The following is a 24,303-nucleotide window of genomic DNA, read 5'->3' as shown; positions in this document are numbered from 1 at the left end:
ATTTCCCTCAAGGTTTCTGCAGGGAGGACTCCTGACCCCTTGCTTTCAGTAGCCCAGTAGCATTCCTCATTTGCCAGCTCCTTTTCCAAATTCTTCGCTATACTCAGTATATAGTGTCAGCATTCTTGGGAAAGCCATGACAAACACTTAATTCAACGCAAGGCTTTTATTATAAAACAACATATAAAAAGCTTTTCATCCTATCTATAACCGTAATTCTTTTTTCATCGAAATATAGTTACTTTTTTAAAAACAAACCACTAGATATAGCAGAAGATGCTCACTCTCTTCACCCCCATCCAGCCACTCTCGTTCTTCTCAAAAATCATTTATTTCAGGGAGCCTTTTAGTGCTAAAGCAGCACAAAATAAAAGGATACTATCCTTCTTTTCAGACAGTCTTGCTCCAAAAGTTATGAGTCAGGATGGGCAGAGATAACTACACTAAATTCTTTCAGAATCATACTTTCTTCCAAGAAACTGAAGCCAGACCCGTTTAAGGTGTCCAGTTGAGTAGTCAGAAGCACTGATCATTCTCAACGTAACAAAGAGTTCTAAAGTGAACTCACCATTTAGGACATCAACTCACAACTTGGATCTCATTGCAAAACTATGAAATTATTTACATTATAAGCAACTCAACTGAAAATTTGAGAACGCATCTAAGTGACTGTGAGGTAGTGTTTACTAAATCACTCACAGTCTTTCTAAAAATGCTTTTTTTTCCTCCCAGAGGCTAGTATGTACTTAATAAAACTAGTTATTCAGAATATAAACATAACAAGGTAAAAGCCCGGGCAGCTCACCAGACTCCCCTCACACAAATGCACGGGATGCCATGAGGAAGGGACTAAAACAAGCCACAGGACAAAATAATTTTCCTCTCTAGGTACATTTCACATGTAGCATGTGTAAAGTAAAACAAGTTAGAAGAAAAGTCGTCTAAGAGGAGGAAGTTCTTGTATGGACTTAAAGCACTAAGGCACTTCTATATTTAGTGCTGTCTTTATCCTGCATCTTACACTACCCTCTGTGCATTCTTTAATAGAGAAAACGCTCACTAAAGTGGTCCTAAAATTGCCCGCAGTACACCTCTAAATATAATCGGGAGGCACAAGCCTATCTGATAGAGAACAAGTATTACAGAAAAAGAACTGTTATCACACTCTACACAATCACATCTTCCCCTGCTCATGCTGTAGACACCTGGATGATACACTTGATTTCAGAGTCTGCATTTTCTAAAATGGATTTCTGTCTTCTTCCTTCCCCTTCCTTCAGCTTCCTTACAGTCTTTAGTTTTATTTTAAAGCTGTAATTTTATTTTAAAGCTTTTTTTTTTCCTGTACAGCTCCTAAGGAGATGTAGTATTGGATTGGTAGACTGCCTAACAGCTTCAAGATTAAAATATTCTATTTATTTCCAAGGTAGGTGAATGATACACAGCAACAACATAAATCCTCCTTCACCAGATCCTGCCTAGCCTAAGTGTGCTAATGGGGATAGTCCAGAACTGATTCCGCCACAGACTCCACAGCATTGATTCAGGAGGTGCAAGGGAGGTTTGCCCTGAGAGTGTTAGATACCAACAGCGTATCAGCATGGTATGTGGTTGGAAAATTTTACATAGCGGTCTGTTATGAAAATTGTCAGTAGCATCTCTGGGAGGAAACAGAAGAACCTACTTTCTCTGCCATGTCTCCCCCTCACACCCTTGAAAATGAGCCACCAAAACCCCAACTTCTCTCCTGATTCAAATGTGAAGTTTTCTTTGTAGCATGGTTTGAGAAATAAAGGATGAAAGCAATCTTCCTTTTCTGGAACGATGCTGTCTTGTTATCATTAATTTTATTGTCATGCTCATTCTTCCTTCTTCCCTCTTTTATTTTAATTTCTTTTGTATTTGAAAACCTGAGAGATTCTAAAGTAGAAAATAGGATTTAGGGGGTTTGTCTATTTTGACGTATTTGATACCTATGTTTTGTTGGATTAACCTTAGCATCCATGATTATATTCTTCCATTTAACTTGCAATTAAAATGGAATTGCTGTGCAAGGACAGTCAAGGCAGTACAATTGCACACCTTTTCATCCAGTCCATTAACAGAATATTGCTTATCACTGAAGTAGTCTCTTTACCTTGGCTGCTTTCTTTTGAAATTTGCAGTGATTTTCTTTCCTATATGACCCATTTAAATAATTTACTAAGAAGTAAATGAAACTTCTATGGAAATTGCTTTTCTAATGTTAAAAGCGGGTAATTTTATAGAGAAGCGTTACGAGTAAAATGCATGTTGCGAAATGTAGTTGTGCATTCAGTCTAATGGAAGGTTACGTGGAAAGCTCTCAGACATGTTTTTAAGACGTAATGATCCCTTTTTACAATTTCTCTTATATTGATACTTTCTGTGGATGGTGCATTTGAGTCTGGCAGGGCACCGGTGTTATTGTTTATACAGGTGACAGATCACAAGCCCACTTTTGTATTTAGTTCCACCATTTAATAATAATGATCAAGTCAACTTCAAAGGTAATAGGACTTCAACCCTGTGGAGTTCTAGAAAAAAAAAAAAAAAAGTTACAAGAAAACATGAAGTATTCTCAGTGGTTCTGGACCTGAGGTACATCCCATGACACAACACAACATAATTATCTCTAGAGAAACAAAACATGTGGAGAAACTTCAGTAGAAAAATACTTGATCCTTGGCTTTAAAAATCACAAGGAAAGGTACCCATCCGAAAGAAAAAATAACCTTAATCTAAATCAGGGTGAAGAAAATCTCTGTGCAAATCATAGAAGAAAACAGGAGAAATAGATTGATAAAACCATGCGTCTTTCCCTTCCTGCTACACGGGCACTGAACTTAAAGGGAACTGCACATAGAAAATACTGCTTTGGAAAAGTCTGCCTTCGATATAACTTATTAACAGAGGGAGTAATCCTTTTATTGCTTTTTAGTAGGATGAGAAGCCAAAAAAGATCAGAAAGAGAGAGAGAAAGGGCACATGAGGGATTTCATTGAACTTGGATTTGATTTCCAGATATCACAAGAATTTTTAAATTATTAGAGTTTAGATGAATGGCAGTACACTGTTCACTAATAGTTATTTTAGCAGTCTGTGAAAGGAGCTTATTATATTCAAGTGGTCAAAACCTAGGGGCAGAGTGCTTCTTTGCTGTCTGTTTACAATGACCAGTGCACATGTGCTTCTCCAGCTTCTGCGTGCGTTATGCTAGAGCCCCGAACCCCCCCGGCCTTCCCAGGGCACGTACACAGGTGCATGGACAGCAGACCACCAGATCTCCTCTATTTAAATTAGATATGGGATGAAGTTGTGGAGCAGATCCACCAAGAGATATCTGATTTTTAAAAAACCAAACAATTGGACATATCTCAGATAAAAGCTCTGGAATGGTAAGAAAGACACGCTACTGCAACATAGAGTTTGACTTTTCTATTTTTCGAGTACATTATTATTTGGACCATTCTCTTTTTCATATCAACTTCTTCAAAACCAAAATTGTAGAGCTAACTTTTACTTAGACTAAAAGCAGATTCAGATTTATGGCCTTTGTTACCCATTTTGTGCATAACCCGTGCTAAGCCCGAGTAGCGAGGAAGTCACTACAGAACACCTAATGCAAGTATAACGAATACATCCACAGAACGCTACAGGTGCTTATGCAGATGGGAAAGCACACAATTTTTTCCTGATACTGTGACTCTTCATCTTTTTTCAGCACTACTCAGATACTCAGTGTCTCTCCTTTTCAGAATGGTATGCTCAGAATGCACAGCGTAAGAGATGGGTGCTGTACACAACACAAAACGCCTGCACTGAGAATGTCATTCAGTGCTCAGGAGAGGTGAGGACCTGTTAGTAGTGTCCAGAGCTTTAATATCATCTCATTTCAGCAGCAGGTCTATATTAGCTATTTTTATACCCAATGGCCACTCTGTGAGACTTTATCCTTAATCAAGGCTGTGTCAGCAGGGCACCAGGGCTGGCAGCTCCCCACGGGCTGGGACGCCGGGAGCAGCGGGGGACCCTGGTGGTGCTGGGCAGGACCTCACCAGGCTGGTCCCATCCCACCACCCCAGGCAGGGATGGGGGCAGCCCCCAGCATCAGCCAGCTCCCTGGGGATGGGGCAAGCCAGGCCGGGACGTGGGCCCGTGGCAGGGCCTGGCACAGTGGGGCCCATGGCCGGGCAGGGCAGGAGACCAGCGTCCTACAGTGTCGCTGGGGCAGAGAGCAACAGCCCCGGGCCGGGCTGGAAAGGGGACAAGCCCTGGGGGTGGTCAGGGCCAGCAAGGCCTGTTAATGCCCTTGGAGCCCTGACATACCGATTGCTTCCAGTCCCTGTGCACAACCGGAGTTGAGTGGGGTTCGGAGATGGAGTATGTTTCTCTATTTCAGTGGAGCTGTAAGTTCACAGGCAGCCATTGTAACTCAAGGTAGAGTAAAAGGCCAATCCATTAATTTGCATACAGATTTAGTTTAAATTGACATTTCCATTTTAACACTAGGAAAAAAGAAAATTAACAGGCAAGACATTTTGGATTAAAATATTTTGATTAGTTAACTTATTGTTTAAAACCAACTTCCTCCCTTGCAATTTTTCTTGGATGTATTTGAGATTTTCATTATTAGTGGGATATTGAGATAATTAAGCATTACTTTCAACTTATGTCAGAATGGAAGAAAGAAGTAACTGGCAAATAATTCATGGTAGAAATAATGTTATGCATTAGAATGTATTTGCTGCTTCATTTTCTTCAAGCTCACTTTTGCTTAGAGATAGTGAACACTAAACACGTAATTTAGCCTCCCCTTCTTACAACAAGCTAGCATTTAGCCTTGAAACCATGAGGGTTTATTTTCTCATCTCTTTCTAGCTGCGTGACCTTCACCAAGAGTTTTAAGTCCGAAAGGTTGGTCACCCAAATTAGCTTGTATGGTAAGATACTGAACCCTATAACGTCATTAACCTCTGTTCTTTATTTTTTCAATCTCAGTATTTCACAAAAAATTGAAGTCTACTCCAAATTGATTACAACCTGCTGAAAAATAATTGGATTTAATATGACAGATATTGATGGACATTCGTTAAAAGTTTTGGTCCTCACTTTGGGAAACTACTGTTCATTTTTCCAGATTAGATTGTTTTGTGAATCTGCCTTCTGTGAGGCATCCCCTGTCTGTCTGACCTGCTCATCCTTACATTTTTACTGTCTCTACTCAACATCAAAACTTTGTTTCCCAGCTGAAGCTCTCCCTTACATTTCCTTTCAAGGAAACAGTTGCCCTCCAAATGACCATTCCTGCATAGAAAAATTTACAATTCATGGTTGTTCCCAAGATTGTCAACACTTCTAAAGCACCGCTGCCTTCTCTGCAGAGAGAAAGGTTTGAGTCAGCTCTCTGCTAAAGTACTCTCCTTTAAACCTTTAGCACTGGGAAATCAAACCCACCTTCCCTTTCAAAAGGCATTTGAAGCACAAGACCAAAGGTGGCAACCCGCAAACACTGGCAAGGTGGGATCGACTGAAGTGGGATATACCGGAAGAAAAGTGTGTCCACAGCACCTTGCTTGTAAAGGTTATGGCGTTTTAATTTTTAAATACTAGATCAGGAAGATGCAATTCTTTTTTCTAGCTCTCAAGCATCCCCTATCCTACACACACACGCACCCCCTGCCTTCCAGTGACAATCTAAATGATGAAAGGCAGCCTGCAATGCTTCTGCATTGCAAAGACAAAGTCAGCGCCGACATTTTTGTATTATTAACTCTATACTGAACTTTACATTTATAGAAAGCAACAAGTCATAGAAGAATTGCAAAAAGCAGTAACAATTCATGAAAACAAAATAGTTTTCAGAGGAACAGTTTAACTTGCAAGAGGAAGATGAAACTTTAATTAACTCCTTTCTCTGACCAACAATGCCATAGAGCAAGCCTTCAGAAACAACTCTGTACACACTCTTTTCCCCTCTTAATAACTGATGAGGAAGTTAAAAATTATTTACATTAACTTTCTACAGAAGTTTCATTTTCGGAATGCCTCATTTCTGTGTTCATGTGGCCACACACACATAAACGAGTACTCCAGCTTTTCCAGTCATGTCTCTACTAATTTCCATTAGCTCAGTGCAGACTATCTCCCCAGTTCATCAATTTAGTTTGGAACAAATTAAGACATTATCTCTATCTTGATAGCTACAGGATAATTCATTAGATTCACCCTTAGGCCCAGATTCAGCAAAACACTTTAGTTGTTGGGAATTGAAAATCTATGTAAAGGATTCAAAGCCAGTAAAATCCGTATGATTTAGGCACGTTTATAAATAAGTATGTGTTAGGAGTTTACTGAATGGAAGTTTTTTTTAAAGTAAGGATCTTATTACAGAATAATTTATCAATAAAGTCTTAAATGACTCAGGAAGAATAAATATATTCTGTAAATGCATTCATATAACTGAGGACAATCTAACCAGTTACAAAGGCAGTTTCAGTTAATCACTGCCATCCTATTTATAGCACATAAATTATGACAGTGGGGATGTTATGTCTTTAGAGAGGTAAGTACAGTGGCTGCCTACAGGAAAAGGCCTCTGTCCGTGACTTACTAAGGACATTGAGGCAGGAGGAAGTTACGTGTGTGTTCTTCTCAAAGACATTAACTGGATTTGTTCTGAAACATCTGAAGGCAAAAGGCTTGACTCCAGCTACCCACATTCCAAGGTATCTTGACTGACTGGCACAACACAAAGTCATGTCTGGAGGATCCTCCTTATGTGGACTACAGTAATGTGTCCTAAAGAAAAGTACTCACGACACAAGGATGATAGAAACAGGAAAGGAAAAAAACTGTATCAAAAGATCTTCAGGCTCTGAAGTGGAAACAGAGGAGATGCTATCTGCTGAATGCTTTACTTTTAAGTTGCCAAGATGCTAGGCAAAACTATGAGTAAGTGAAGATAAGAAGTACTCATTACAGAGTACAACTACAAATACAACAGTTAAGAACTTACAACCGTGTGTGATTGGTAGATATTGTACATATCTTTGTTAGTCAATGTAAGTAACACCCAATTTGATATATTCTAATTATCGACTCCCTGATACACACACTCTCCAGAGTGACTCTGTACAACCCAGTCTGCAGGAAGGGTTCCTACTTCTTTCAGTCCCTGCAAAGTACAGCACAGAGTTGTGGTATTCAGAGTTGGTCTGTGGGGCAAGATGTCTGACTATAAGGCACTCCAGAATTCCTCAGAGAAATGGTTGTAGAAACTGTATCATCTTGGCATGATATATATATAAATAATATAAATCTTAAATATATATAATATATTTATATTTATATAATATAAATCTTAATAGAGAAAGAAAAATCAAGCTACATACTTGGTTAAGCAGCAAAGTTGAAGTTGAATTTAGCTGTCAGAGGATTTATTTTTGTTTGAAATTAGAACACGCAACACTTTCCGTTGGTCTGGCTCACCTAAGTGCTTGCTTTCCCCCTTGTAAGGGTTTTTTGCTTGGGTTCTTTAGCTGATGATACTTTTCACTGGATTAGTCATGCAAGAATCTCTCAGGGCCAGCATTTTTATCAATGATCAATGTGTGCTAAGTTGCAAATGCTGTGCCACAAACAAGCCCCCGGAGAGAGCACGAGGGATTCAAAGGTGCACTTTCTGATCCTGCCTTTTCGTGCATCCCATCAGACTAGCTTCTATAGATACACCTTGTATAGTTGGATAGGCAGAAAAGCTGATAGCCAGTCTGTGACTTGACATGAAAATCATGCTGTGTACCCAAAGCAGTATAAAATCCAGAATGGACTACATGCAAGCAGATTTGGGTTTTTTAATGTTCTTTCCTAATAGTTGAAATCAGACTCATTTTTGCATACCAAGCTCTAAAAGCTTCTGTACTTATTCGCTTTCATTTTTTAAGAAAACCATGAATAAAAGAAATAAAGACAATGAAATGCAAAAAATGAGTCACACTGAGAAAATATCACAATTTGCAAATTAACTTAAAACATGAAATATAGCCTGACATTGATGTATCAAAAGAATAATTGTAAAAAAATAAGCCATTCCCATTTACCACAAACTTTACTTATTCACATCTCTGTAGATAGTTTGATTGAGGCATTAATAAATACCTACTTTACTAGAGTTTACTTCTTTGATTTAAGATGTCAGGAAAATAGAATTTTCCAGTCATATCTTCGCTCTTCATCTTAAAATGTGCAATGAGAAAGCAGCTGGCACTCTATAGTCACGTGCAAATTCAATTAAACATTTCTAAAGAGTTTTTCTCGATACACATTTCTCATAGATATAACTCAAAATAATTCTCTGATGAAATAATCAAAAATCTAGAGCTAACTTCATTAATTCATCATGTTTGATACTTTAGATTTGCTATCATTCCCAAACAGTCTTAGATTAGTCTCAAATCAATCCCAAACAGATTAGTCTCAAATTGTTTAGTTGGTATTTGTATAATATTTGTGTCTTGGACACATACCTGAACTGAATTATCTTAGCTCACTCAGATCTGAATCCAGACTTCTCAACAGAAATGAACAATTTCATAAAAGTATATCCCAAAAAGCAGTTACCACTTCTTAAAGTATTTTTAATTCATTTAGACTTAACACATATACCTAGTATACTTAAATTATCCTGATCTTAGCAGAGTAAACCTCCTGTAAAATAAATCCTTGCAAAATTCAAAACCCCACATTATCAAATATTAGAATGATGTCCCGTGAAATTTGCCTTGCGTTACAGAAGTGTAATTCCATTAATTCCAGGAAAGACTATTAAATAACTAGGAAGATTTTTAGTTTTATGGTTTAAAATACAACTTATACTCCTCAGCTAGAAGGGGAGGAAAAAATAGAGAATTGAATTAAATACTGATAATCAATCCTTTCTGTGTTTTAAAAGCTCAAATTAAATAATGTCATTTTATGCAATTTGTGCTAATTTTCAGTTTTCCTGTGACCTTTATAGACATGTAAAACTGCTAAAGGAGGAGAGTATGCAAAGTTACCATTGCCTGAGCTTAACAGCTGGGACATAGCAGTTTTTAGAATTTTATAAATCTCTAAAATCAATAGTGCCTTGAAAACCTTTTTCAGCAGTTAGCAACTTTAAAAGAAATAAGCTAGGGCATCGCTGCCTGTAAGTGCTCCCAGTATTGGTAAGTTGATGAGATGCATAATATTACCTCTTAGCACCTTACAACCCATAATTAGCGTTATTTTTGCAAAATAGCAGAAAAGTAAAAAAACACTGTCTGTCTTTTTATAGGTGGGGAACTGAGCAACCTGTTATAATCGAGACATATGCTTTAATTAGAGTGGCACGGGCACTCTGATAGAGGGCCTAGCACAGCTTATCTGCTCCAGAAATACAAAATGCCAGTTTCAGAAGAAATGGGCATAAAACTTCTGACTGCCTAACTCAAGGACAGCGTCTCTTCTAGACCAGAGGCAAGAGCTGAAGTTCTAAACTAGAATTTGTCTTGTTTCCTTCCATCTCTTCCTGCCTGTTTGGCACGTTGTTACATACCCATTCCCCGCACCCAAATGTATTTATGAGAAAGGAGAGGAGAAATCTGACCCCAAATGTCATCCCGATTTGGCAGAAACTCACTAACCAGGTAACTTAGAGGTTTCTCTGAGAAAGTTTGATCCAGCCTGAACTTTTTAACGCACCCTCCAAGGAATCAAAGCTGAAGCTGTTTAAGGGCCCATTGTCACAGGCCTCTAAGATCACACATCTGCCTCTTTAATACGCTGGATTACGTGGAGCAACATCATGGAGTGCTGACACAGTACTAGGGAGTGATTTATCCTGCAGGCTAACCTCCAACAGAATGAATAATACTAAACCTGTTAATACTGTGTGACTATAGACTAACAAGCTATTAACATTAGGATGGGAATTCAGCATTTTAAAAGATAATATTATGTTAATTTTACAGGGGGGAAACCAGAAAAGTTCTCTGGGAAAAGCAGGAACAATAAACCTTTCGGTAGAAGCCACTGAAAATTAATTCAAATAATACGATTTTTTTTTAATATATCAAGTATTTCCACAACAGAACAAGGAGGAAGCATAATGTGATGGAGTTTGTATCTCCATGCTCCTAACAGCAATTAAAGGGTCTTGTCTTGAGGTTCCAAGTAAGGGATTCATTCCCTTTGTGAATACTTCCCATTCCCTTTCAGGCAAACACTGTGATTTACACCCCTGGTTTGAACTCTCCAGCTGACTGCTTACGCAGTACTGAATGCATCTAACTCCCCCAGGTAACACTGGGAAATTTAAGGAAGAAACTTCATGCTCTTGCCTTGTTGAATAAAGGACAGGACAAGGGCTCAGAGACAAGTCTCGGCAGGATGATCAGGAACAGCCGGGTTGTGCGGCTCACTGTAGGGCACAGCCAACATCAAGGCCCTCGGCCATCACCCCAAGCCTGAAGCTGAAGCCTGGGACACTGGAAAAGCAAAGCAGACCCCAATCTTGTTCTACCTTTTTTAGAATACAGGAATAAGTAGGTTACAGATTAAAAATGGAGGCAGTGCTTTCTTCCTCTGAATGTGGGAGCATATTTGTTCAGTTCTTACAATATGCTTCCTGCTGAACAGAACCAAAAGAAAAATAATATAGGCTATACTCATATAAATAAGTTACTATTGTCTTTTAACCATCTTCTGAATATTTTCTTGTAAGTTATTAATACTATTAACCAGCCTTTTGGTCTGGTTATGTTAAGGTTGTCCTGGTTGAACTGTTAACATGCACAGCATGGTGTTACTATCACACTAAATAGACACAAATTTGGAGTGTACAAAATGCATGACCTGATAACCTACAATATTATGAAATCTTTCCTAAGCAGGAATTTCAAAATGTCTCTGGCAGTGTCATATTTATATTGTCACATTTTGTCAAGCATACATAGTAAGGCATGAGTACTCAATTCAAACAGAAGCATAATCCTTGCAGATCTTACCCTCTACGCTTGTTAATTATGGTCCTTAGAGCTATTTCTTGATAATACAGCACACCTTTAGTGAGAAGCCATGGCTTAAGCCATGTAGCTCAGGGATTTTAAACCAGTGAAGATGTGCAATAATCTCTGTTACATAGACCTTGGTTCTGTTAAGAAACTGAATTTACAGTAAGGCCCTGTGTTTTCTGGACGGGATGGTCATGCCTGGGACACCAGTGATTCCCAGTCAGAGCACGTTGCCTGTTCCACTGCAGTCACCCAGAGATGCACACACATGCAAACTCTCTGTCACTCATGGTTTGTGGTACTCTTTGAAGAGAATTCCTCCATTAAATTGAACCTTGAAGCCACAGCAGCAAAATGTATGTGTTTGGAACAGTTAAAAATATTGCCCTTTGATTAGAGAAAATAGGGGTAAGCAGGGTGGCATAGGCAGGGCACTGGGAAAGTCTCACTCTTAGATAATCCAGCTTTTCAAAATTAAGAAAACATTTACAAGTAACCGGCATTATGGAGTAGAAGTTAATTCCCTACAAATCAAAACAAAAGTGAGAAGACAGGCCTTCTTTTTCAGACCAAGAGAAGGATTTGCATGCCAAAAAGTTTCTCCTTCCTGCTGCTGCCTGGAAGCTTTCCTTCAGTTACATTCCGAGACTGCCACGGTTAGATTACTACTAGTACTGGCTTACAAACAGGCTGAATCTCACAGTCATCTGTGATGTATTGCTACAACACCTACAACTTCTACAACTGGCAAAGACTGAAGAAATTACAGGCTCTGTTTCCAGTTTAACGATGTTTTTCCTGTTTAATACCCAGTGCAATTTTTGAAAAACCATTGACAAAGTATTACTGTCATTGCAGCATTCACTAAAAAATACATCATGGTGTAGGCGACGATTATTTTTCAGATGTAAGGCAAAGCTTGTGGATAAATATATTATGGCTTAATTCCTAACACGGCATTCAACACATGGGATCCATTCTTTCCTAACCAGTTATGCAGAGGGTCAACATTTTTATTGGCATTTGTATCTAAAAAAAATTGTATAATAATTCATTTACCTATGAACTTCTTGATAAGAATTGATAAAAGGTTTTAACTGTTCATTCAGGGTGATCAAGTCTGGAACGGAAACTCTTGTATTTGGTAGTAAGAGTAAAGCATTTACTGTATCCCATAATGAATTACCTACTCAGCACGTGGAGCACGGGAGCTGAATACAGAACGACTTTGCCACGGTTGACAGTATCTAATACCAAGATACACAGTTAAAACAACAGGCGCCTGATGGGCTTCTTTATGGTCAGAGAAAACACAAGGGATTCAACAATGGTATCTCCTCCTAAAAGTTCGTGACCAATTCATGAAAAATAACCTCTTTATCAAAATTTGCCAGACTGACAAATTCCCCAAATTGCCAAAAGGTGGCTTCACTCAACAACTTCTTTAAATGGCTTAAGAAACTCTGCTCCCTTCAGAGTTGCAGCATGAGAGAGAATTCTACAGCTACAAATACCAGCACCTCAGAGCTGGGGAAGCACATTTAAATGCTGGAAGATGTTCTTCCTCACTATGGGAAGGACAAGGGAAATCTTTGCTTCCTGCTGCCCAGGTTACAGGTATCAAGGTCTAGCTGACCACCGGGAAAATTTCAGAGATCAGTTATCCTTCCTGTAACGTGAAGTGCAGGCCGTTAGTCAAATTTCTCCTGTATGTGCTGACATCACTTTAGCCTGTAGGACTTCTTACAGCATCACCTTCCCAAACAGCACTTTGATCCTCCCACAGCCAAAGTGAGTCAAAGTGACACAGAGTTTGTTGCAGCAGGTCTGCCTCTAAGTATGAGCCATCAAGGGACACTGAACGGGGTGAGTCATATCAGCCATCGTGATGTTGTCACAACCTTTATTAGCTTTACAGCTGCTGGGAAACACTGATCTTTAGAATGGAAAAGATAATAGTTGGTGAAGTCAAGTCAGGGTTAAAAGCTAGTTATTACTGACAAAGGCCCATAATATCACCTTTTTCCTTTGACAGCATCTTTCTCCAATAACTGCACAAGGACAGGACCTATTTCTGAATGAACGTACATGGTTGGGTTTGTTTGCTTTTTTTCATGAGCTGAGAACTAAAGCGAAGATGCCTCTCCTGAGCAAGGGGTTGGATCAAGTGACCTCTAGCAAACCCTTTTGACATAACTTTTTTTCTACAGCTCCATGACAGCATTTCCTTCTGTCCTGCACATCTTCCCTGCTAACTCGTGAAGCTGTGTAAAAGGACTGCATAGGTTCTGGGCATTGGTCTACTCATAGACACACACTAATCTCTTAGGTGCTGTTTCAAGGTATTTTCACTCACCTATTGTCATGCACCACCCTTGATTTTCTGGTGGGTGACATGGAAGTAGACAACCTGGGAAAGGAGAGAAGCTGTTGCACAAAAGCGGGCAAGATACCTGTGTTCCACATCAGCTGTATTTCCCTTTCCTATAAAACCTTGAACTTAGCTTTGAATTTACTCGCCAGGATAATTTTTTTCAGTCAAGAATTAAATACTAGGTTACAGGAGATAGATCTATGAAACTACCAGGTCACTGCTCAGTCAAAAAAAATGCAACTCAGATCCCAGAAATCATTTAATAAGATACTTATTCACCTTATTTTTCATAAAAGAGCTGGATTTCCTAAAAAAAAATCTTAAAATACCAATGCTTTAGAACATTAAAGAGGGTTTGCTCATTTTCTACTACTTTTCTGAAACCCTGATGCCATTGACACAGGAAGGGGTTGCAAATCATTCTATCAATGAAGCAGGTGGATAAGCTTACTTGAGTGATGCTCAATGCACAGGAAGGAGTGTCCTTCCTCTGCTTCTAGTGGAGACTCTCCCATTACTGTCGTGACCACACCTATCACACCTGAGTTTATGCAAGCTTGAGAGTTGCATAAAACTTTATCCCGCACAACCAGTGTTTTTTTCTGTGAAACTCTCTATGGGTATACTTCTGCAGACCAGAAGGAAAGGCACAGAGGTCTGTTGCAGCTTGTCAATGATACACAGAAATCACTACAAAACATAAAATAGAACAAAGGCATATCAGTGTCTCATGCCGTACCTCATCACGTGAATGTGTTTTATCTCTCTTTTGCCAATTATCAGGCCTAGCATAAAGGACACAGCCAGCCTAAGGATGAACCAATAACCAGACTGTACTTGACACAAAAGGGTCGGTCCATGGGTGAGCGCTGGGGTACAAACCAGTCACTCAGGTTATGCCTAATGGACATCAATCCCAACGACCCCAACAACGACACCGCACGGCCAGCAACGGCGCAATGAACAGTGAAATAGAGTCTCCCAGAGAGGGGACGGGAGACAACCAGGGCAACAGCCCAACACATCAGACCAAGGAAGCCCCATCCTGAATCCCTACAGAGCCCGCGTTTACCAAAGCCAGAGCTGCCTGGAGCCCAGTCCCAGGGGGGCGGGAGGTCCTTCCCCAACAGGGAACTCTGCCCAGGGCGTCCCCCTCACAGACAGACACTCCGCTGCTCCCGCAAGGGGTCCCAGCTGCTCTCCCTACGGGGGACACCTGACCTTGGGTTACTCCGTGTGGGACCCCTGGGGCTCCTTTACCCAATGGCTCTGTCTGCCAGGCCGCCCCACCCTGGGGGGAAGCCTGAAGGGAAACTCACCCCCTTTGGGAAGGGCTGGGGGAACCAAACACATGTCAACCTTAATTTGGCATTAAAACTCCAGCATTTCAATCTCCAAGGACTGAGTTCTAGAAACTATAACCACATTTACAGCTGAGAACTTTGGTGGTCTAACAACAGAAGTAGCAACTTGATTCTTCCATCCAGATGGATGTCTGTTTTTTCAGATACGTTTCAGAATGATAATTCAGCTTTTGCTTGTATAACTGTAGATCCCCAAAGGTATATTTTTATCTTTAGCTCCTGTTACAGGTAGGGAAAATTGTTATTATCACTTCACGTTACCTCTCTTTCCTTGGAACAGGATAACGTCGATCTTGGTGACCTGATGTTTTCACTCTGCTACCTTCCAACAGCTGGTAGACTAACTATTACAATAATAAAGGCAAGAAATTTAAAGGCAATGGATATCACAGGAGCATCAGGTAGGAATGAATTTAATGCTCAGTGTGGATTTCTGTCCCATTTCCCTCCTGAGACACAGAATTCAGCACTGTCAAATCCCAGACTGATTTTTGAGAAGAGGGTTCTTATACTGCGAGTTCTTGAGTACAGGAGTTTCTGAGAAATAAATAATATATTTTAGTTTGCTCGGTTACAACCAACAGTATAAAATAATCTGCTCTTAAAAAGACTGCAAGATTATTATTTGTAAAGCCACCGTGATTCAGAATAGCATGAGTTGGCCAAACTGCGTTCGTAACACTGGGAATTTGTTTGTACAGCAGACTATTTGTTACAGCTATGGCAGAGGCAGACTGACCCTCTCTGACACTCTCCAAGAGCCTCTGAGCCAGTTCTGCTGCTGTTGGCATATGGACAAAACAGTGATCATCCCAGACTCCTTCCAGCAACCTTTTCAAAATTTGATGATGAAAACAAAAAACTAATTTAAATAGGAGTTCATAGACAGATCTAAGTGCTAGCAGGGAGTTACAGAGCTCCCAGGAATGAACTACAAAGAAAGAGGGTTTTTTACTACACTCAGGAGTGCAAAAATAATTAGAGTTCTCTTGAGAAGTATAAGCCACTAATTGTTACACTTTGAATTATATTTAACCATACATCAGTAAATTCCACTATGTAAAATATTGTTGTCTTCTGTCTGTCCTACAAATCTGTACGAGTAATTAGGCTGTTATAAATAGGCTGATACACAGGTTGCTGTATAAAACAGTCATGTATAACACGGTTCAGTGGATATTTTAATACCCTTTGAGAAGTTGGTACACAGCAAGGAGCTTCTTGAACCTAAATTGTTCATTGTAAGCAGTGAACCAGGTAAAGCTTTCAAAGGTCCACTGCCTCCCGGGCATTCCGTGGTAATAAAGAAGCTCAAATTCCAGTCAGGTCCGAGTGACTAATGCCACCAGCAGGTATGGGCATACAAGAAGGCTGCTCCCTTCACTTTCTATTTATGTTTGCTTAAAAACAACAAAAGAAAACCAACCTTGTTCTTGTGATTCACACAGATCCCTACGTGAAGGTTTCTTTAATGTGTGAAGGAAGGCGACTAAAGAAAAGAAAAACTTCCACCAAGAGGAATACCCTTAATCCCGTTTACAATGAAGCCATAGTCTTTGACGTCCCTCCAGAAAACATTGACCAAATTAACTTGTCGATAGCTGTTATGGATTATGACCGGTGAGATACCTGTAGCTGTAAAATAACGTCATCTATTGGCTTATAAAATCTTGCACAGTAGATTTGCATCCAGAAACAACGTTACCTTTTTTTTCCCCAATGAATGGGAAATTAATGTCATGTTGACTTTGGTAGAAAGCTAAAATTTCTGGTATCGTCAGGCAGAATTTCCTTTCTAAATTTTAAAATCTAGATTTGCATCCATAACTGACATAACTAAGCCGCATATATATTTGTCAGAACTGAAGTAACTGAACATATAATCAGCCAGTCCACGCACTGATGTTCTGCTTGTGCACGATTACGCTAACCCCTTAGACACATGCCTCTGCTGCTAAAATGATGGCTTAGTGTTTACCTGTATTTGCAACTAATTACAGAACACGGGCAAAGAACTTTTTACATTCTTCATGCAAAAATAAAAAACAAATGCCCACAGACACACAGTGTATGCTGTAATGGGGAAAATATGGAATCATTCTGATTAGTGGGAAATGCAAAGAGTAAACCTATGTATTTTATAGTTCGGTATATTTTTCAGGCAAGAATCAATTCTAAAAATCCATGATTGATGTTTCAAATGAAATATATAAATGGTGTGGTTCTAAAGGTAAAATTTTAAGAAAAAAATATGGAACATTTTCACAGTGTAGGTCACAATGAGGTCATTGGAGTATGTCAAGTAGGCAACGATGCAGAAAGTCTAGGTCGAGACCACTGGAACGAAATGCTCTCATACCCTCGGAAACCCATTGCTCACTGGCATCCTCTTGCAGAGGTAAGACTTTCATTTCTTGCTTCCCTGTTACTGTAATTGTGAATATTCCTCCATATGGCATTAGAAGTTGGATAACATTTTATGAACAAAACCAGGATCCACGTGCATGCACTAAATCCTAGCAAAGGGCTCGGAAACACTGATACTAAAAGTCAAATATAACATGCAAGTTAAGTCTGCTCCTTCCAATTTTAGGGAGACAGAAAATTATTAATGTCTTTAATATATACATGAAAACACCAAACGTTATACACTGAACTAAAGGTTTGGTTTTGTTTTTTAAATAAGATCTTGGGTAACTTTCACTGATAATTGATATAAAGAAACGGATCTTGTTTCAGAACAACCAAGACCTATTTTTTTTATATATAGCAACTAAATTTTACTTCTTCTCTTGTAACAATATATCATCCATGCCACATCTCAAAGGATGCCAAACCACACTGAAAAAAAAAAATGTTTAAGTGTTTCTGGAGATCTGAGGCGCTGATAAGAAGCGACACAATCCGAAAAGCTTTTCAAGGTTCCTATGTTTTTTTTGTTTTGTTTTGTTTTGTTTTTTGTCTTTAGGGCCCTATTCAGCAGAAATGTTATGCAGGTCTTCTGCGCTTGGATGGCTGCCGAAGAGGCTTCCTCACCCTTTTAACCTATTCAGCAGAAATTTGGCATTCCTGTTGAACTCTTTCTTAGCCATATCCTCAGGGGCTATTCCACAGAGTCCAGTGGGGTAAAGATGTCCTTTTAATCCCTCTGTCTAATCCTCTCCCCAATACAGGGAATACTAATCCTGAGTCATGAGACACAAAAATTCATCAAAGACCTAACTAAATTGCTTCCTAAGAGTTACGATGACTGACTTTTATTGTTGCTGTCACTGGCTAAAGTCAGGCAGTAATCCCAGTGAAAAGGAACTACTATGAACAGCCACGATGTTACTCCCAGTGCTGAAGGACAGGAAAGACCATAGTACTCATAACAAGCCACGAGCGATGCCGTAAGCACTTAACATACCGAGGCAGGCAGTTTGTAGCCTCTCTGAGTATACTTTATGCATCAGAGTGCAGCCGGGTTATCAGAATGCAACTGAGGACTCTTCCTACTTGGTTGTAAAGCGCTAACCCTAGGTAATTCCATAAATAATTGTCAGGCAATAGGAAGATGCTCAAAACGGCAAAAATACCACAGTCTTGACCTGTGTCCATTTACTGGTGCCCGGGGACCACAGCAGCGCAGTTGCAGCAGGGAGACCTTGGAGTGCTCGCAGGCTCTGTTGCGGTGGGAAGGGAAGGCACCATGTCTTTTCAGAGCATGGGCACTGCCAACATGCAAGTAGGCTGTGAAAGAAGATCGAGTTAAGTGGGGGAGCTCTGCCTATATGTTTGTGCCCTCAATGACATTAGCTACTGCCCGAAGTGCCACCCTTGAAATGCCTAGCTGGGCATTTGGGAGCTGGGTGTAGAAAACACATCGCCAGGCTCTCCGCTGTAGCCAAGCACTGATAGGAATGACAATGCACGTGAGGAGTAGTGTAACGGTGACCATTCCCCTGAATACGAGAAGTGTCTCTTAGCAGAAGTTGTCTACATCCTTATATCCAACCTGTCTTCCCTCTTTGATAGATTTTATTGCAGCCAGAGCCCACAATTAGGTTTTGACAGCTCTTCCCTTTTTACAGGCATCCTGTTCTTTTCATACATGCCTGGCTAACTTCTTTAGATTTCATTACTGTGGATTGCTTTTCATGTCACCGAGCTAAACAGAGACATATTTTTTTCCTTCCCAGGAATCAAGTGGGGGAGGGTGTCCAGCGCATCCAGGCTGTGCAGAGAAATATATACACAGCATATCATTTTGGTTCCTGAATCAGGATTAGACTCAGCGAGAGCTTCTGGAACCTCTGTGGCCACATCCATAGGACCCTGAATATTTGCTGAATAGGACCCTCAGTCTTCTACTCTGTGAAGAGCTATTGGTTTCAAGTAGCGTAATGTTATCCACTTGTGGCATTAATTCTCCAGCTGACTATTGCTACTGATAGATTATTTGTATGGTCGTAAGCATTACCCAAATTCAAGTCGTATTTTCTGTTTGTTAGAATAACCCAGGTTTTACAAGCAGTGTGATGGCAGTGAAAACCAACAAATATGAGAGGCAACAAATACAGTTCTTGTATTTGCAAAAAAAGGCACGGTATTTTGAATGGATAGCTTTCTAAATCTTTTTTTTTTTTTTCAAGAATGATTGTCATCAGACATTTCTTTTTTTGATGACAGGTTGTGTCCTCAGTCTCAGTTGGTGCCTCCTTATACCTTACATGATAAATTAATATGGTTCTCTGCAGAAATCCTTCAAATCTGAAAAAATTAAAAAAAGTTCTGTTGGGTGAGAACAAGATGCATATGGTATTTGTAATGACAGTATGTTCTGTTAGAAAGAAGATAACCATCTGTATAACATGGAGGCTGTTAGTCCTCAACCTTTGAGGATGATTTTCCAGTCAACGTTTCTTAGTTGTGTCCATGATGCCGCAAAAAGTTGAAAGCCTATCACAGGTGGCTACGCTTTATCATACAAACAGGCACTCACATGTGCATGCATGTGCACACATACACAGTGTCATTGTAAAATGCTGTTCCTAATTTATAGTGCCTGTGAAAACTTCCTTTCTTACTTGCAGTAGAATTAACAGGGCTATTTTACATGATGGTATATTGTAAATGCTGAACAATTCTGACCATTAAAAAAAAGAAAAAAATCAAAACACCGAACTCTTTCACGTTATAAACTCTATGCCCCAGAACAAGAGCCCCTGGGATAAATTTTTGCCACTTATTTAGCCATGTATGGAGTTCTCTCTTCCTTCACACTTTTCTAGAGAGAATTTGATTGAAGTTTTTACACCGGGATTTTTATTTAAAAAAACACAAATCCAAAATATGGGTATTTTACACAATCTAGTTGCCTGCTATGTACTTACAGATAGGGAGCCCTGGTCTTTATATATAGTTCAGATAAGTTTATGTGCACACACATCACTTCATCTCTTGCGTGTGTTGAATTCTCACCAAGCATCTGGGATTTCCAATTTTGCTGACACAAATATGCATTCACAGATTGGAGAAAATATTTAACATTTTGATCCAAAATCTGAAAAAGTTCATTTTACAACCTCTATCAATGAGGATTTTCCAGAAAATCAGAATTGCTAGTGGGTAAAGTGCAGCTTGGCACTTGCAGGAAATCTTGGATCTGTTGTAAATGTGTGCTGCAGCTATGAAGCACAAGTCCTGTAAAGTACAGTAGATTTCAAAAATTTCATGCCATGCCATGGAGAATACAGCTACCATACACAAGGCAAACTAAACAACTCTTCAAAACCTGCCCAAGCAACATTTCAGATGGTAACTGCACGTTTCCAGAAAAATGAAAAATACAAAGTTGCCCTGGCAAAACTAGTTCACTACACTTTGAATCGAAGCTTTCTATCAGCAGGCCAGTGACACCGTACCATGTTCATATCTGTTCATGCATGATCCTCACTTCAGGCAAAATCCTGCACTCTTTACCCAAGCTCATCTCCCAGGAGTCAACATGGGGAGATGAGCATGAGCAGAGAAGGAGAACCTCTTCCTCTGGAGTCGAGTTCTTTGATTTCCAGGACAAATCGTTCCACGTGCATCCCTGCCTGGAGAGCAGGGCGGGCAGCTGCAGGCTCTCCCACCGCAGTGTCAGCAGCAGAAACTGCTGCAAAAAGGAAAACCTCTTCAGCAGCCTCATGCTGTGTCCATGGAAGAGTGCAGAAGCCTTTCCAAGATTTGACTCTAGCAACTCAAAGGGACATCAACTGAAAGGTGGTATCATAATGGCCAGTGGATTTTTATTTTATTACCGTGCTCGGTGTATTTAATGCTTAAGGGTCTGGCATCAAGAGAATGATTTTGAACACAGCTCTATAACAAAAAAAAAAAAAAAAAATCTTTGTTCAGTGAGCATTTAAAGTGGAATCCAGCACACCTCAAAGGCTTAGGGATGAGGAAGAAAACCTAATTTTTTATTAAATTCCCCTAATTCTTGCTGAGTCATGACTTGCAAACTGTTATTATGTGCTTTTTACAAATACCTGCCTTATCATAGCAGTGCATATATGGAATGACAGCTATTTGCTATATGTGGATGCTTCACTCTTCACCTTTATACTCCACTTAACCAATGTCATCCCCTAGACCTGAAATATTTTCACATTATGGTTTTGGTGGACCAGTAGACCGCTGCTGTCTTTGGACTGCGGTACAATACAACACTGGAAGGGACAGAGGACATACTGCTACAAAATCACCTGGAAACCCAGAGAAAACTGTAATCCCAATACTGTTCCATCTTTCTTTTCTGAACTGATTCTCAGAGGTAAATTAGTAGAAGGCTCACAAGAATAATTTCAAAGCTGCAGCCCTCATTTGTTTTCTTATTCCCTGTGAATGCATAATTATGCTGTACGACAAGTATCATAATTCTAAAATAGAAAAGGCAATCCCTTAGAAATGCGTCTCAGCAAGGTTTGAATCCCACTCCACTCATTAACAATGTGCTATTAAAATGTTACTTTTAGTTTTCCGCAACAAGTCACCATTTCAGATGTCGTGCTATGAAAAAGCAGGGAGTGTCAGTGGCAAAGCCTTCCAAACTACTGCCACCGAGGCAGAGTACGACGGGCAGTTGTGTGATATTCCCATGCCAAAAGACTCACAGCACAACCTTTTTGCAGTTGAGTGCTCAAATATTTCTTTATCTGTTTCCACTGAAATCACAAAAACATTAAAAGCGTTTCTGTTCTCTTTTTGTTTCATTTTTCCCTGTAAATAATCCTGGCAGTGGACAAACAGACATGCATCTCAATCAATTCTGCCATCCCTGGGGAAGCAGGGACCACAAGAACGGAAAGAAAACATGTAATGTAAAAGACCCAGTGCTCAAACTGTTCCTACCAGTCAATGCACATTTCAGCTTTCTATGCCAGTGGATCCATAAAACACCAAAGCAGTACACATGAGAAACTTGTTATAAAGAGGCTCAATTTAACTACCAGTAGGGGAACTGCTGGTTCAATACAAAGTGAAACAACAGCAAAGGGCAATGCAAAAGAATTAAAAATAAGAGTTTATGTTAGTCCACCCTTCTTGGCTTGAGGGAAAGATTGTTGGAGGAGGGGTTTTTTTGGTTGATTTTGTTCTTGGTGGGGTTTTTTTTGTTTGGTTGGTTTGGTTTAATTTGCTTGTTTTTAAGCACCAAACCTGACATGTAGCTCTATTAACATGAGCACCCAAAGTCAGGGGTACAAAAGACATATTTACATGCTTATCACTTGGCAACATTCGAGCACTGAGGGGACCTATTTGCCATTGAAAAAAAAATTAGCTGCAGACCCTCTTTTAGTTTAAAAGTAGCACACAGTAGTTGGAAAGGGAGAAAGAGACTGGAAATTCAGTTGAAAAATCTGTTTGACCCAGTTCGAAATCTATCTGAAATTACTATTAATGCATTTTGTTTGAAGAGAAAGAAGTAAAAAAACATAGACTAGGTGACTCAGTCTGAAGTGTCGTCAATTCAATGCTTTCTTCCCTTTAGAACAGTGCATTGTCAAATGATTACATCTCGGTACCAAGTGAGAATACAATGGCTTTGTTATCTAGAAGGAAAAAAAAGATGCGAAGAAAGTAATCCACAATACTGCAGAATACAATAGAAGCTCTCTGTGCTGGGGGAAATGGCAGCGGGACACACTTCATAACAGTGTCACCTTGAATCTTGCTGTAATTAGCGCAAGGCCTTGCTTGCAACCGTAATTCTGTTCTGAAGTGACAGCCTTACACCGCGTGAACCGAGCTGTGCAAGGTGTGAATTATCCTCTAAGGGCACTGCACGTTCAAGGCTGAGTAGTTTCAAGAGCTGCGCTTACAGGTAATTTCTGAAACAGTGGGCTGGGCAAGGAACTACAGCTGCAAGTTCTGCAGGCTCCGGCGGTTCTCCGAGAGGACCTGCATCTCCTCCAAGGTCCTAAAGGGTGCTGAGGCAGAGGCAGCGATGGACACGATTCGGGGAAGGTATCGCCAGGGCTTTCCTCACCTCCTGACGGAACACAGCGCGTGCGGCACAGAGGGGACGGTGACACGAGGGCTTGTAAGCATCTGGGCTGTTCTTTTGTATGTTCGTTTTGTCTGGGGTTTTTTAGTTCCTCCTTCTTTTGCTCAAAGGTAGACATTGTAAAACTGGAATGTTTGATTCAGTTGCATGCCGGCCAGCTGTCATTTTTAATACCCATTGCAAAGGTGTGTGAAGAGAGGTGTGTTGTTTTGGTATACTTTTGGTTTTAATAACACATGGACATTGTACTATATTATTTCTTGTTCAATAAATAGTCCTGGTAATCTCTATGTTTCATGTCTAATTTTGGAGAGTAGAGCCATACCTGTATCAAGGCTCTCTCAATTAGGTGGGCATTTTGTTCATTTAGTAGAAATAATGCATGATTCCTTTTGCAGTGATGGTTTGAGGGACAAAAAAATTTCTTAATTTTATAATATGTATTACAACCTTCTGAACACGAGTAAAAATGTACTGTGATTTATTTATATAAATCTAGTCTGAACAAATCAGTTTTGATCTTAATAAAAACTCTGTAAGAAACTGTGCAATTATAATTTATTACTATTTTGTATTTAATATATTAAAGTTCAATTCATTATCCGGAAAGTCAGCAAACACTTTGGAAATGTTTAAACTCAATTTTTCTCCATAGATGTTGTGTTTTGGTAAAATAAATGAAACCAGAGAGACAAAGCATGACAGTTACTTTCCAACACTCAAACATAATTGGGGGGGACTGGATACTGAAAACTCCTTGTTTCATCCCATGGCCACAGTCATCATTACAGAAAGATTTTTAGAGCTATCAAACACTAATCTCATATATATTTAATATTAAGAAGAAAATCAAGAAGCTACAGAAGTGCTTCTACCAAGTGACAGTGTGTTACATTACCAAAATTTAGCAAGGCGGGCTAGCAAAATTAGCAATCCTTCTGTCAACACCTGACACATGGCTCAGGGGAATTCCCA

The 24,303-nt window shown here is 39.7% G+C and overlaps 1 protein-coding gene across 6 annotated transcripts in view; it reads left to right on the top strand.

The window, feature by feature from the left end:
- Positions 1 to 23,895, top strand: part of SYT9 (synaptotagmin 9) — a 71,891-nt gene extending 47,996 nt beyond the window's left edge. The window contains exons 4-8 of one of the 6 annotated variants that reach the window (XM_074917911.1): positions 15,073 to 15,193; positions 16,241 to 16,412; positions 17,061 to 17,190; positions 17,761 to 17,917; positions 18,974 to 21,173. In XM_074917911.1, the coding sequence (XP_074774012.1) occupies positions 15,073 to 15,193; positions 16,241 to 16,412; positions 17,061 to 17,190; positions 17,761 to 17,868 (531 nt within the window). In that variant the 3' untranslated portion in view covers positions 17,869 to 17,917; positions 18,974 to 21,173. Of the gene's footprint in view, positions 1 to 15,072; positions 15,194 to 16,240; positions 16,413 to 17,060; positions 17,191 to 17,760; positions 17,918 to 18,973; positions 21,174 to 22,059 lie in introns of those variants that run through there. The other 5 variants (XM_074917912.1, XM_074917914.1, XM_074917915.1 and 2 more) reach the window with 5 other exon arrangements.
- The last annotated feature ends 408 nt before the right edge of the window (positions 23,896 to 24,303 follow it).

Source organism: Athene noctua, chromosome 14, assembly GCF_965140245.1.
Source record: "Athene noctua chromosome 14, bAthNoc1.hap1.1, whole genome shotgun sequence".
NCBI classification, from domain to species: Eukaryota; Metazoa; Chordata; class Aves; order Strigiformes; family Strigidae; genus Athene; species Athene noctua.
This window is presented reverse-complemented; position numbering and strand designations above follow the sequence as displayed.